The sequence below is a fragment of the Pogoniulus pusillus genome, chromosome 3, assembly GCF_015220805.1.
Source record: "Pogoniulus pusillus isolate bPogPus1 chromosome 3, bPogPus1.pri, whole genome shotgun sequence".
NCBI classification, from domain to species: domain Eukaryota; kingdom Metazoa; phylum Chordata; class Aves; order Piciformes; family Lybiidae; genus Pogoniulus; species Pogoniulus pusillus.
Genome location: NC_087266.1, coordinates 23,044,789 through 23,060,797, shown reverse-complemented (window position 1 = coordinate 23,060,797; position 16,009 = coordinate 23,044,789). Strand labels below are relative to the sequence as shown.

General features: G+C 44.5%; 1 protein-coding gene across 1 annotated transcript in view; it reads left to right on the top strand.

Moving 5' to 3' along the window:
- FLT3 (fms related receptor tyrosine kinase 3) overlaps positions 1–16,009 on the top strand; it is a 44,948-nt gene that overhangs the window by 7,918 nt on the left and 21,021 nt on the right. The window contains 6 exon segments of the mRNA XM_064140126.1: positions 668–783; positions 5,501–5,618; positions 8,543–8,679; positions 10,093–10,247; positions 10,545–10,698; positions 15,026–15,191. Coding sequence (XP_063996196.1) covers positions 668–783; positions 5,501–5,618; positions 8,543–8,679; positions 10,093–10,247; positions 10,545–10,698; positions 15,026–15,191 — 846 coding nt within the window.

Here is a 16,009-nt window from a genome sequence, read left to right as displayed (position 1 = left end):
TGCTTTATGTTGTCTCACCTGTCTTTACTGTTGTCACCCAACATCTTGCTGATTATCATGTAAGACATATACAGATATGAACCTTAAAGGCTAGAATACTCTGAAATAAGCTTATTCTTTTCATTTATAGAGCATTCTGCATGGGGGTCTCCAGGGACTTTCTGAGATGGATCAGTCTGAGCTGATCAGCTGAGCTGCAAACAGTGCTCATGACATTACTCTCAAAGAAACTGAGGCATGAAGAATTATGTGACTTGTTAGGGTCACACTGCAGATGAGGAACCATAGTGGAAACAGCATGCTAATTCTCACAGCCAAACCTAGGCTGGAATCTGGGCTGGGTTATTGCCTCTGCCTCCAAAACACGAGGGATGGGACCATAGGTAAAGCATTTTCTCCCCTCCTGTGACTGTTACCAGCTGTCCTAGGCTAAGGAAATCCATCCCTCCTAATGTCAGGCATACGGCACCTGTTGGTTTTAAGTTCCGCATGCTGCTTGCATAGGAAAATACAGGATGAAAAGACTTCAAATTGAATGGCACTATATAAATAATGACTATTCATACCTCTGAAGGGTTTTTGCAAGAGCCAAAGAGCTAACATCTTATTATGTGTGCTGAATACTACCTTCTAGATAACAAATTCCGCTTTGCTTTCTGTTTTATAGATATGTTACATCTTTGGTTTTTCCCCAAATAAAAGAAGCACAAGCTGGAAAATACACACTCTCACTCATAAGTAAGACTGGCAATTACACAGTAGTTGTGACTGTTCTCCTCCAAAGTAAGTATATCTCAGATCAAAGATGCAAGGGTTCCCAGCAGTAGGTTCAAGGGGGGAGATTCAAGACCAGTCAAAGCAATGACGGCCTCGCGTTCTGCATTTCAAACATTTTCCTACATTTGCATAGAGCTTTGAGCTGCTTTCAGATGCTGAAGTCAAAAGCACAGGTTGTGTGTGAGTCAGCTTTCACTAGTAAAGATACTAGAGGAATGAGCAAATAAAGATACAAATGTGCAGCAGCTCTCTTCTCCCCTTGAGAGATTCCCCTCTGTGCCAAAGGGACAAATCAAGGATGGGTTTGTGTGCTCTCAAAGCTTGCAGGCTGGATTTGTTTGCCTTCATCTATCTTAATCTGCTTATTCTGGGTGTGGTCGGCTGGGCCATTACCTGGACCAGCATTATCATGCTTCTGTTTCGTGATGTCTGTCTAAAGAACAGAGCTGGACCATTACCTGGACCAGATGAGGACATTCCTTTTATTTTCTGTCTCTGACACTCAAGTAATGCTTTGTCCCACTGTGCCACTTCTCCATCTGTGCCTGCCGCTGGGTCTCTTTGCACTTCTCTCATAGCTTTTCTCTGCACAGTTCTTTAGGCAGCAAAAGGCACCTCTGAGAGAAGGAGAAAGGCAAGGTGCCTACTTAGAATCATAGAATCATAGAATCATAGAATCAACCAGGTTGGAAGAGACCTCAAAGATCATCCAGTCCAACCTATCACCCAGCCCTAGCCAGTCAACTAGACCATGGCACTGAGTGCCTCATCTAGTCTTTTCTTGAAGACCCCCAGGGACGGTGCCTCCACCACCTCCCTGGGCAGCCCATTCCAATGGGAAATCACTCTCTCTGTGAAAAACTTCTTCCTAACATCCAGCCTATACCTACCCTGGCACAACTTGAGACTGTGTCCCCTTGTTCTATTGCTGGTTACCTGGGAGAAGAGGCCAACCCCCACCTGGCTACAATGTCCCTTCAGGTAGTTGTAGACAGTAATAAGATCACCCCTGAGCCTCCTCTTCTCCAGGCTAAACAGGCCCAGTTCTCTCAACCTCTCCTCATAGGATTTGTGTTCCAGGCCCCTCACCAGCTTTGTTGCCCTTCTCTGGACATGTTCCAGTACCTCAACATCTTTCTTGAATTGAGGGGCCCAGAACTGGACACAGTACTCAAGGTGTGGCCTGACCAGTGCTGAGTACAGGGGAAGAATAACCTCCCTTGTCCTACTGGCCACACTGTTCCTGATGCAGGCCAGGATGCCATTGGCTCTCTTGGCCACCTGGGCACACTGCTGGCTCATCTTCAGCTTACTATCTATCAGTACCCCCAGGTCCCTTTCCTCCTGGCTGCTCTCCAGCCACTCAGTCCCCAGCCTATAGCGCTGCTTGGGGTTATTGTGGCCAAAGTGCAGAACCCTGCACTTGGCCTTGTTAAATCTCATCTCATTGGCCTCTGCCCACCCATCCAGCCTGTCCAGGTCCCTCTGCAGGGCTCTCCTACCTTCCAACAGATCAACACCTGCTCCTAGCTTGGTGTCATCTGCAAACTTACTGATGCTGGACTCAATGCCCTCGTCCAGATCATCAATAAAGATATTGAACAGGACTGGGCCCAGCACTGATCCTTGGGGAACACCACTAGTGACTGGCTGCCAACTGGACGTGGCACCATTCACCACCACTCTCTGAGCTCTGCCATCCAGCCAGTTCTTGATCCAGCACAGAGTGAATCTGTCCAAACCATGAGCTGCCAGCTTGGCTAGGAGCTTCTTGTGGCAGACAGTGTCAAAGGCTTTGCTGAAGCCCAGGTAGACTACATCCACAGCCTTCCCCACATTCACCAGGCGGGTAACCTGATCATAAAAGGAGATCAGGTTGGTGAGGCAGGACCTGCCCTTCCTAAACCCATGCTGGCTGGGCCTGATCCCTTGGCTATCCTGTAGGTGCTTTGTGATGGCACCCAAGATGACCTGTTCCATGACCTTGCCTGGCACTGAGGTCAGGCTCACAGGTCTGTAGTTTTCTGGCTCCTCCTTATGACCCTTCTTGTGTATGGGAATCACATTGGCCAGCTTCCAGTCTTCAGGGACCTCTCCAGTGAGCCAGGACTGCTGATAAATGATGGAGAGTGGCTTGGCCAGCTCAGCTGCCAGCTCTCTCAGCACCCTAGGGTGGATCCCATCCGGTCCCATGGACTTGTGAGGATCCAAGTGACTTAGCAGATCCCTTACTGCTTCCTCATGGATTAGAGGGGGACTGTACTGGTCCCTGACTCCATCCACCACTTCAGGAGTCCAGCTGTCCTGGAGACAACCTGTCCCACTAGTGAAGATTGAGGCAAAGAAGGTGTTAAGCACCTCTGCCTTTTCCTCATCCTTTGTCACTCTATTCCCCTCTCTATCTAACAAGGACTGGAGGTTGTCCTTGGCCCTTCTCTTGCTATTCATATATTTAAAGAAACACTTTTTATTTTCCTTGGCAGCTGTGGCCAGCCTGAGCTCCAAGTGGGCTTTTGCCTCTCTAATTTTTCCTCTACAAGACCTAGCAACCTCCTTGAACTTCTCCTGGGACACCTCCCCTCTTTTCCAAAGGTGATACACTCTCTTTTTAATCTTTAATTCCTTCAGCAGCTCCCTGCCCATCCAGCCTGGCTGCCTCCCTCGTCGGCTCATCTTCCGGCTCAGTGGCACTGCCTGCTCCTGTGCCTTCAGGAGTTCTTTCTTGAAGCAGGTCCAACCTTCCTGGACCCCTTTGTTTCTAAGGGCTATTTCCCAAGGAACTTTCTGAATTAGTTCCTTAAATAGGCTGAAGTCTGCCCTTCGGAAGTCCAGTGTGGAGGTTCTGTTGATGCCCCTCCTGGCATAGAATCATAGAATCAGCCAGGTTGGAAGAGACCTCCAAGATCATCCAGTCCAACCTATCCCCCAGCCCCATCCAGTCAACTAGACCATGGCACCGAATGCCTCATCCAATCTATTCTTGAACACCACCAGGGACGGTGCCTCCACCACCTCCCTGGGCAGCCCATTCCAATGGCAAATCACTCTCTCTGTCAAGAACTTCCTCCTAACATCCAGCCTATACCTACCCCAGCACAACTTGAGACTGTGTCCCCTTGTTCTATTGCTGTTTGTTGGAGGGTTGGGCAAAACAACAGTACTGCAGCTGCTCAGCACAAGCTGTGATTTTAACTGCTGTTACATGCTCATGCCAGAGCATACACGAGGTGTGACTTTTTGAAAGGCTCACAGTGAAAATGTGATTGTGTTTTCCCAAGGATCACACAAGAGGCATCTCTGGTAAAAGACAAGTGCTGCATCAAAGTTCAAGATTCTGTTTCTCCGATGTCCCAGAACATCTTAAAAACAAAGACTCATGCTGACATGATTTTTTTTAATAGCTGGGACATACTGTATTTTTTTGTCTGAGATGGGAGAAATTTAAAGATCATTTTTTTTTTTAAATGCAAAAGGCATTTCAAAGAAAAGAAGGGAACACATCGATCAAAACAGCGAAAAGACTGACAACTTCTAGAGACAGATTTAACAACAGCCATCACTACTTGCCTTGGTTATGGCAAACTATGACTACTCAATATTTTTTGTTCCCTCTTCATTTGTTTTTGTTTCTTCTTTTTGACTTTTTTTTTTCTCTCTTGTGCATCTGAAGTGTCTCCTTCAATCTCTTCTTGTTTTGTTTGAAGGCCTGTTGCACATTATAATTCTAACAGCTTCAATGAGGGAAAACTAAATGTTTAGTTTAAAATTACCTTCCTTAGGCTTTAGAGGTAAAAGCACTACATGTGCAAGTGTAGTTCAAAGCTATCTCAATAAATCCAATTGCTTGGGTTGAATACTCTTTGCTCCTGTGACTCTGATATCATAGTTACATCTCTCATAAAATCCTTCAGGCTAGATGTGAATTCTTGAACTGAGATGTGACTCTTTATGGGTGAAAAAAAAAACACAATCAATCCTTCTAGGTCCAGCTTATAAGAGATACATGAAGAAAGAAATTAAAAAGCTGAAAGTATTAGTTTCATCTCAGCATGTCACCCTGCAGGTAATGGAAGTAGGACTCCCTTTCCTGTGTGGGAACTGTGGTTTCATTGTAAAATGATCTAAAACCAGATTCAGTGCTTTTCATTTTAAGTCAGACCTTGAGCAGTTTTAGTTCTTTGTTTTTTTTTCTACTAAGTCCAAGTCTGTGTTTGACAGAGTTCAGGGAACTGGAAGTTCTCTAGGAACCTTATCCCTCTGGGTTACAGATACAGGATAGAGCAGCCTGCTGGTCAGCAGAAGTCATTATCACCTCTTGTTTCTTCATCATGTGTACGATTGGACTGAGTAGTATGCAGCTATCTCATTTTGTGTAGGGTCTCAACAGATACTCCACCAAAGGTTTGGAATGTGATTTCGAAAGGTGTGGGTGCCCCTGCCCAGGGAAATGAATAGCAACCACAGCAAACTAGTGCCTTTCGGTATCAGTCTCAGTATTATCCTGTGGCGTATAGAAGACCTTTGCTGCAGGGAAGCTGTGTGTTTAGCAAGCAAGGCTGAGAAGCTCATGAGGCAGCCCACAATGTTCTGGGGCAGAGTCATTTTTCTATTCCCTGCGCTGAAACCTCCTGAAACAAATTACACCTCTACAACTCCATGAACCATGAAATGAGTGAAACATTTCCAAACAACTTAAGCACCGTTAAACACTTCTCTTTAACAGAGAAACCAGGGAAACCCTATTTGAGGAAAAAGGAAAGATCAGATGGGATCGAGTGCATATCTGAGAGCTACCCCCAGCCCTCTGTCCAGTGGATGTTTTGCTAAACACCTGAAAAGAGGTATGGCATATGTTTACATGCATGTTGAATCTCTAGCCTGGCCGCTCTGAAGAAGAACTAGGAGGTTTTGTATTGCTTCAGGCGCTAGTGAGCTGGGGAGATGACTGAAGAAGAGCTTTTGGGTCAGGATTTTTGGAGGCTGGATCCGCTGGGTTGCACACTCATGTGCTGCTTGAAAAGTTGTGTCTGCATGATGTGGCTTTGGAGTGCTGCAATGTATTCTTCTCAGAAATGCTGGCTGTTGTGCTCTTTGGGAAACATTCAGTTCTTTGCTTGGGGAAAACAAAAAAGAAGTTAGTCTAGTATTTGGATGTCACAAGGGCAAATCAAAGGTTATCTCATTTCCCTCCAGTTTCTTTTCTTTTCCCCTTCTTCTTCTTAATGTGAATCATACAATCATAGAATTATTTGGATTGGAAGGGGCCTGTCATCAGCAGAGATATCTTTAACTAGATCAGGTTGCTCAGAGCTCTATACAGCCTGGCCTTGAATTTTTTCAGGGCTGGGTCTTCTACCACCTGTCTAGGCAACCTGTTCCAGTGTTTTGCCACCCTCACTGTAAAAAAAAAAATCTGCCTTTTATGTAGTCTAAATCTTCACTCTTTTAGTTTAAAACCATTGCACTGTGTCCCACTGCAACAGGCCCTGCTAGAAACTTTGTCCCCATGTTTCTCATAAGCACCTTTTAAGTGCTGAGTATCCACAATTAGGTCTCCGAAGAGACTTCTCCAGGCTGAACAATCCCAAAACTCTCATCTTTTCTACTTAAGAGAGATATTCTAACACTCTGATTATTTTTGTGGCCCTCCTCTAGACCCAGTCCTACAGATCTACTTCTTTCCTGTGCTGAGGACTACAGAACTGGACACAGTATTCCAGGTGGGCTTTCACAAAGAGCAGAATCACCTCCCCCAAATATGCTGCCATGCTTCTCTTGATGCAGCGTAGGATATAGTTGGCTTTCTGGGCTGTAAGTGCACTTTGCCAGCTTATGTCCAGCTTTTCATCCCCCAACAGCCATCTCCACAAGGCTGCTCTCAATCTCATTATCCCCCAGACTGTATTGATACTAGGGACTGCCCCAACCCATGTGCAGGACCTTCCACTTGGCCTCATTCAATCTCATGAAATTCAAGTGGACCTGCTTCTCAGGCATGCTTTGGTCTATCTGGATGGCATCCCATCCCTCAAGCATGTCAGCTACACCACTTATCTTGGTGTCCACCAAACCAATTCCTCATTCGCTGCACAGTCCACCCATCAATTCCATATCTCTCAAATTTAGAGAGAAGGATATTGTGGGGAACATGTTGTCAAGGTCCGGAGGAGCAGAGATGAACAGTATCTCTGTCCAGAGGAGCTAGACCAGTTCTTATGGATTCCGTGCTGTGAAATTAAGGTGCAAACGAGACCATACATCACCATGAAACTGTTTATTAAAGGATAAGGTTGGGCAAAACGGAGGGAGAGAGGGGAGAAGGGGAAGAGAGAAAGATAAAGAGATCGATGGAGAAGAAAAGAAGGAGCAGGGAAGGGGAAAAGGCTGTGAGCATATTACCCTCAGTGGCAGATGAAGGAGTGAGAGAGAGACGGGTGCGTGGCCCAGGGATGATCTTCTGCGGAGTTTGTCAGAGGTTCTTCAGGCGGTGTGCAGTTCTGGTGGTCTGCTGATGGTCTGCCCTCGGTGGTCTGGTGGGAATGGTGGTCCGCTGGGAATGCCACTGGTGGGGATACCACTGGTGGGGATACCACCCTTTGGAAGGCCTTTCTCCTGCCTTTTTATACAGTTTTCTGCTCAGTCTCCAGCTGCAGCCCCCCAGGGCATCTTCCTGTGCATTCTCACACATTCGCAGGGGTCCTGCGTCGCCGGGGGGAGGGCCTCCGCCCTCTCTCGGCTACACCTGTCCACACCCTGCATACACAGCCCTTGGGGGCAGCTGAGATAAGATGGAGGCTTCCTGGGCAGTCCAGCCAGGGTGAGGTCTAGGAGTTTCAAAGGTATTGTCTGTTGATTTGCATCTCTGAGCTTTTGGGCCAAGCACCGAGTCTGAGTCCCAGAAGTAACAAGATTAAGGAGAGATGATGCAATCTTTGTTGATTAAGGAGGGACGATGCAATCTTTATCTTTGTTGATTAACAAGAGAGAGGATCAGACTCTCACACATGTCTAAGGCCTTACAGAGGTTCAGAGAGATAACACTGTCTGCTGATACAGATATTCCATCATGGAAGACCACTAGGTTGGTCAGGTAGGACTTCTATCCTTGGTGAAGCCATGATGGCTGTCTTGAAGCATCTCCTTGTCCTCCATGTGCCTTATCGTAGCTTCTAGGAGGATCTCTTCCATGATCTTCCCAGACACAGACATTAGGCTGACTGGTCAGTAGTTCCTAGGGTCTTCCTTTCTACTCTCTTTGAAAAATGGGTGCTAGATTTCCTATTTTCCAGTCACCCAGCATTAAAGCTGGGAAGATGTTGCAGGGAATCAAACTTTTCTGAGCTAATTATTTTTTTCCATTCTGTTAATACATGAATTTGATTCTATTAGCAGCAGGTATCGTGCCTTTCTCTATAGAGTGGCAGAGAAATGGCCACTGGATTTGCAGCAGCTTCCAGCATCAAGAATTCAGGGATGTGGTGTAAAAGCTCAGTCTCTCTGTTTTCACCCTTGTCCACATTTCAGTCACATTACCTGTCTATGAGCCAGTCTGAGCATATTCAGGTCATTTCAGCTCATATTTCTGCCTAGACTGTGACATTTGTATTTACTTATCTTCACTTTTCCTGGTTCCTTCTTCATTCATCTGTGTGGGATCCATTTTCCCCACTATTGTTTACATATTCTTATAGCTTGGAGATTTATCAGATTTATTTGTTTGAGGTTAAGCAAATGAGTCAATGAATAATTGTGCTTGTAATTGCAGTTGCCCTGATAAAATGAGTGAAGAAAATGGGGAAATAGATGGCATAGAGAAGACACAACAGGAATTATTTCAAACTTATATATGGTGTTGTGCAGTTAATGACCTGGGCAGAGAATGCACCAGCCTCTTCACAATAGGTAACTTCTTTATAAGTGCTATTTACTTGTGATCTAGGTCCTGCCACTGCATTTAGTTGCACTACCCATCTGAGTATGCTTGCTGGACTAACTCCTTCCTTGTAATCACTAGAACAAATCTAACAACAATTGTGTGTGCTCTGATGCATGTTTAAAATCTAATTCAAATATTTACTTGTGGTGACTATGAAAAAAATGCCTTCCAGCATCTGAAGGGAGCCTACAAAAAAGCCAGATTAGGACTTTTTAGGATATCAGGTAGTGACAGGACTAGGGGGAATGGAGCAAAGCTGGAGATGGGTAAGTTCAGACTGGACACGAGGAGGAAGTTCTTCACCATGAGAGTGGGGAGACCCTGGAATGGGTTGCCCAGGGAGGTGATTGAGGTCCCGTCTCTGTAGGTGTTTAAAGCCAGGCTGGATGAGGCTCTGGGCAGCCTGATCTAAGGAAGGGTGTCCCTGCCCATGGCAGGGGGGTTGGAACTAGATGATCCTTGTGGTCCCTTCCAACCCTGACTGATTCTATGATTTTATGTTTCTATGAAATGCCTCACCCTTCTACTTTTGTTAAACACCTACTAACATTTTTGTCATGCTTTTAGGTTTGTGTTGCATGGAAATGCTCTTCAAATTGTTCTCAAATATGTACATTTATAAATAGCTACAAATTCATCTCTGCATTTAGTTTTGTTTGCAGTTTATTTTAAATAAGCCTGACCCAAACTAAGATCTGTGCCAAACTGTGCCCTATGGATTCTTGTCAGTTATAAGAAAAAAAAAAGAGATATCTAAATATCTCAAATTTACTAATGTCATGATCTGTGAGTAATTTTCCAAACTCTAATTTTCATTGCAGTGTAATAGCCATGGAATCATAGAATGGTTTAGGTTCAAAATGGGCCTCAGAGATCATTTAGTGCAACACCTCTGCCATGGACAGGGACACCTCTCAACTCACCTGTCTGTATAGCATTGAATCATAGAATGGGTTAGGTTAGAGGGCTCAGAGATCATTTAGTGCAACACCTCTGCCGTGGACAGGGACACCTCTCAACTCACCTATCTGTATAGCATTGAATCATAGAATGGGTTAGGTTAGGGGGCTCAGAGATCATTTAGTGCAACACCTCTGCCATGGACAGGGACACCTCTCAACTCACCTGTCTGTATAGCATTGAATCATAGAATGGGTTAGGTTAGGGGGCTCAGAGATCATTTAGTGCAACACCTCTGCCGTGGACAGGGACACCTCTCAACTGACCTGTCTGTACAGCAGTATTGAATCATAGAATGGTTTAGATTAGAAGGGACCTCAAAGACCATCTAGTTCCAACCCCCTGCCACAGGCAGGGACACCTCCCACTAGAACAAAAGTGTTGAGCATCTTCCCATGCAAAGTCACAGTTGTTTGAAGGACTGTGTTTTTATTTTGTGGATTTAAATTTAAATTTACATTTACCTGAATTACTCCTTAAAGCTGGGGAACCACTGCTGATCAGATGCAGAGCTGATCACCATAATTATAAATTTGGAATAAAATTATCTTTTGAAAGCAAAGAAGTTGAGCAGGTAAGAAGACAGGGAATATTTCAAAAGAAGCAGTATTTTGAAGCTGACAGATTAAATGAGAATCTCTGTTGGAAACTTTGGAGAAAGTTCTTCACTGAGAGAGTCATTGGACACTGGAATGGGCTGCCCGGGGAGGTGGTGGAGTCGCCGTCCCTGGGGCTGTTCAAGGCAGGATTGGATGTGGCACTTGGTGCCATGGTCTAGCCTTGAGCTCTGTGGTAAAGGGTTGGACTTGATGATCTATGAGGTCTCTTCCAACCTTGGTGATACTGTGATACTGTGATACTGTGAAACTAGGATCACCAATTTGAAGGCTTAGACTATCAAGCAGAAGACTCAGCAATTGGGATCCGGTTTGCATTCGCTGCAGCAGCAGGAAGAAGTGACAGTGGACATTACACCTGCTCTTCTACTGCCCACCCGAATCAAACTGCGTTGGTTACAGTTTTAGGTAATTCGAACACACACACCCCCCCACCCAGTGTTAATTTTATCCCTCTATTGGTTATTTTGCTTTGTTTCCCATCCCCTGGGGCACTTCTTTGCTTGCAGGTATGCAGGGTATGCCGATAGCTTCTTTTCAAAGAAAAAAGGTTGTTTGCACTTACTGGCAATCCAGGAGAGCCAAGAGATTAATCTGAACTGAGTCACACTGGTACCTGAAGATAGCCAACCTTTTCTTTCTATTGCTTTTCACATAATTCCCACGAAAAGACAATGCTTATACAAGTGAAATTGTCAAAACCAGGACAGTGCTATTTAGAGATCTAGTCTGGGTGATTGCTTCAGTGGTCTATCTGGAAACATAGGCTGGCATTCATCTTGTATTGCTGTAGGTGACTCTCAGACAGAGTCACACAAAGTCATAGTGTTTGGGGTTTTTTTTGTGGGGACACAGAGCTATAGAGTTCCCAAGAGGCTGTTTGGGTTTTTTTTTTGTGGGGACACAGAGCTATAGAGTTCCCAAGAGGCTGTGCCTTGGACTTTCTGGGCAGGCAAGAGTAGTGTCATTGTGTAGCCCGTCTCTGCACCACCAACTGAGATGCAGGCAGCTGCAGAGCAGGTACAAACAGCTAGAGGTAGAGCACTACACAACACACCGTTTCTGGAGCTTGACAAAACTATAAGACACATGACTTTCCCATGCATCTGGTCAGCTATTAATGCTCTGTGGATTAATTTGGCCAGAGACTGGAATGCTGAAGTCAGTCCAGAGCAGACTCAACAGCAAACTTTTTTTCTCAGATGGAAATGATATAAAAATAGGCAAAAGTCTGTAAATAAGGCATGGAAAGGAAACCAGTAATTAGGACTGTGCTGCCGGAGTAACCATTAGGAGTAGTTTTCTGACCGATGCACCTGAAGTTGGATTCTGTAGCTCTGAGAACAAGGCTCTCTGAGGTACTCACATGTTAGACCTAAGATGTAGCTGCTCTTGGATTTTACACCACCTAAGACAGGAATGCTAGGAAGTGAGAATACTTACCCTTGTCTCTTCAGAAATTACTTTTCCAGTGCAATATCCTCTTTTCACTTTCTGCCTACCACTGGGCAGGAAGTTCTCTCATCATCTACAGTAACTGAGTGTGATACCTGGGCATTTTTTCTACATACACTTTCTTAGTAAACAGGATGGTAGCCTGAGGGATGCTGTAGAGGCAGGGAAAGATCCTCTCCTTATCAGTGCTGATGCCTAATTCTGAAATAGTAGCTTCTTGGATACATAAACTAGCAGGTATGAATGATGTGTCAGTAACAGGGGATATTTGGGTCACTGTCCCTGGAAGGCTAAGCAGAGTGGTTTTTGACAGGGTATGACAAGCTACAAAGATTGTACCCTTAATACCCTCAATGCCAAAAAAACTTCTGAGGGTCTGTTGGCTTTGCTGATTAAAGAAATCTGTTTATTTACTTACATGATGGATTAAAGCAGGAGGGGATGTTGTTATACCTAGCTTAAAGCCATGCTTCTCTCTCCAAGGTTGTACAAGAACATCCTCTACTTCTGATCCACTCCAGCCTTTAGCCTAACCTATTAATGACAACTATTATTGATGTGAATTGGTGCCAGAAGTTCAGTTCTGAGAGTGATATAGGTACAGATTTCACTGAGTTCTCCGTATCACAGGATAGCAGTTGGTGAAATAATCAGTGTCTTACCTTGAAACCATCACTGTGCATGAGTCAGCATCTATAGCTACACTGGGAAACACCATGATGTAATGTAACCGAGAGAAAACTCATTTGGTTGGCAAGTGTTGCATTGCCTGGGCAGCCTGGCTAGCATAACTACATTAAAGGGTGGTCTTCTAATCTCTAATTACACCTTGGAGCCAGAGAGCTCTGGTTTGCTCTTTGCTCCTTTAGGAGGAAGTTCTTCACAGAGAGAGTGATTTCCCATTGGAATGGGCTGCCTGGGGAGGTGGTGGAGGCACCGTCCCTGGAGGTATTCAAGAAAAGCCTGGCTGAGGCACTCAGTGCCATGGTCTAGTTGACTGGATAGGGCTGGGGGATAGGTTGAACTGGATGATCTTGGAGGTCTCTTCCAACCTGGTTGATTCTATGATTCTAACTGTTGCTTCACCAAGTTATTCCATATTGTGTAGCTGGTAAGGTCAGGCAGGGTGGTTAGGCCACTTTAAAGCACAACAGAGATTACATCAACAGCTACAGCTGCAAAGCCCTGTGTTTCTGCAGTTCTTATCCTCAGTTTCCAGTCTGTATTCACCAGTTGCCACTGTTGAATACAGAATTTTTAGCACTACACAACATTGGTTCAGGAATATGTAAGCTATTCTGCAACATCTCTTTGCTTTAAAACAACAGCCTGATCGAGGGTAGGGTGTCCCTGCCCATGCCTGGGGGTTTGGAACTAGATGATCCTTGTGGTCCCTTCCAACCCTGACTGATTCTATGATTCTAAGAACATGATAAACACAGACTTGAAAGCTTTGATTCCAGTCTCAAGAATTTAATCTCACTTTTCTGTCATTACTGAATAATCATGTTCACTCTTTCTCTGGCTGAAATGCAGATAAACCTGCCCCCAAAATGGTAAGCCAAGCCACAATGTGCTTTTTTTCTCTCCTTCAAGAAATAAAACTACTTTTTTCTTATTTGCTTTCCAGAGAAATGGCACACCCTGCTCCAAAGTTCTTGTGTGCACTCTGGAAAAAGCATTTACTCTTGGCTGGTTATGTTGTTAACATTACACACAGAGATGACGTGCTGCCTGGAAGAATGAGGTCCAAAAGATCACTCAAAAGAAGATCTAGTTTATAAAACCAATAAGTCTTTAATATCAAATACTAGGGAAACAGTTATAAAAGGAATTGCTTCTTGTTTTAAAATACTGAAGGTTTATATGGGAGTTTCCAGGTGGTATTTTTTTTAAACCAGTCAGCTAGACAGAGATAAAACATGCCAAGCAGAATATAGGGTTACAGCCAGAAGAAAAATACTCAGAAGGAAACAGTCCAACAATATTTCTACACTGCACTTTCTGCATGTTAGGAGGAAGTTCTTCACAGAGAGAGTGATTGGCATTGGAATGGGCTGCCCAGGGAGGTGGTGGAGGCACCGTCCCTTGAGGTGTTCAAGAAAAGCCTGGATGAGGCACTCAGTGCCATGGTCTAGTTGACTGGCTAGGGCTGGGTGCTAGGTTGGACTGGATGAGCTTGGAGGTCTCTTCCAACCTGGTTGATTCTATGATTCTACTTCTTTACTATGTAAAAACTAGGTTAAACACTGCTACAAGTTTCCCAAAGGTTGTAGAGTCTGCATTTTTGGAGGTACCCAAACTCAGCTGGAATGGCTCTTAGCAACCTCATCTAGTTGAACCCGCTCTGAGCAGGAGCTGGCCTAGACATCTCCAGAGGGCTCTCCAAACATATATAAGTCTGGGATTTTAAAGAGCTGATCCTAGTCCCATTGATCAACCTCTCACATTTGTCTGCTTTTCATTTTCTTTGGGTGGGATTTCATTCCATGTCATGAGACATCTAGCCCAAGCAATTGCTTTGATTTCCTTCAGCAGTCAGTGTCAATATGCAGATATTTCCAGAAGCAGTTCAGTACATCTCTCTTGTCTTCTGTTTTAGGATGGGATACATGCCCAGGGATTCAGACAAGTAGCTTGATTTGGTCATTAAACTTCATATAGCTCCATTAGGTGAAACTAATATCACACTTGCAGGGCAAGTACCAGCAGCTCATGGTGTACACATGTCATCAGAACACTTTTTCACATTGCTGTTGTCCTGAATCAAAGATGTCTAAATTAGATGGAATAAAAGAGCAGCTACAGGACATTTACAAAATCTTCAGTTCATTCCAGGGAAGGAGAAACATCTGCTGCCAATGTCTGATTACACTGGTGATGCTAACTCATTTTGCTGCCCATTAGAGAAAAGCCAGGAGATGCAGCTGTTAAGATCTGGAGTAAAGTACATAATGACATTGTTTGACTTCTGGCTCCATAGCACAGACTGGAAAGAAATGTTGGACCATTTTGGAAGGGCTTTGGTCTGACTAAATGTGCAACTTCAGCAGGCTCAGGTTATTTGTCTGCAGCTGAATATGGTGATGTTGTTCCAATACTATTTTAAAGCATTACATTCTTGTGATTAGCTGGGTGTCTTTTGTGATGTAACACGGTGTTTTGTTTCGCTTTCTAGTGGCAGCCAAACCAAAAAACATACAGATGTCAAAATTCCTTCATTAAGCAGTCCAACTTCTGTAATATACTATCAATTCTATTCTCTTACTAATTTTTCCAGAAAAGGGATTTATAAATGTCATGGAGTCTAAAGAAGATTTTGAAATGGGTGAGGAAGAATTTTGCTTTGAAGTTAACTTTACAGCATATCCACCAGTAAGATGCATGTGGCTATTCTCCCAAAAAGCATTCCCATGTAAACAGAGCTACTGTGTGTATGGACTCAGGTATTTTAAAATCATTTGGTAGAATAATGTTTCCTATTTATCTCTCATTTGGACTGCTTATTGTTCACCACCACACCCCCGGCTCTGGGGACAGGCTGGGAGAGCTGGGGCTATTCAGGCTGGAGAAGAGAAGGCTCCAGGGAGACCTTATAGAGGCCTTCCAGTGCCTGAAAGGGGCCTACGGGAAAGCTGGCAAGAGACTTTATACAAGGGCTTATAGTGATAGGACAAGAGGGATGTGCTAGTTTGAAACTAGCTAGAATGTTTTGGTGAGAAGAACTAGATTACAGGCTGCGAAAGACAAACAAGGGTGATGTCTACTTCACTCACGGGCTTCCTAAGAGGTATAAGAACAAAAATCCAAACACAGATAAGGGAGTTGCTTCTGCTTCTTCTGGGGGAACTGCCTGAGCTACTTGTCTCTCTCGCCTCTCTGCCGTCTCTCTGATTAATCCACTTTGCTTCCTAACCCCCTGGCCAAACCTCCATTCTTCCTTGGGACTGGAGTAAGGTTGAGGGTGGGGGGGAGAAGGTGAAGGGGCAGTCGGGAGCCCCTCCTGGGGACTCAGGTTTCTGGGAGGGCAGTTGTGTTTCTGTATTACCTTTTACCTTGTATATTTCTGTATACAACTGTATATACTGTAAATATCTGCTTGTATATTGTGCTAGCTGTAAATAAATAGCTTCATTCATATTTCCAGAGCTGGCTGAGTCTAATCTGGGTGATTTCCAAAGTGTGGGGGGGGTGGGGAACACCCAAACCACCACAAGAGAATGGACTGAAATTTGAGGAGGGTAGACTTAGACTAGATATTAGG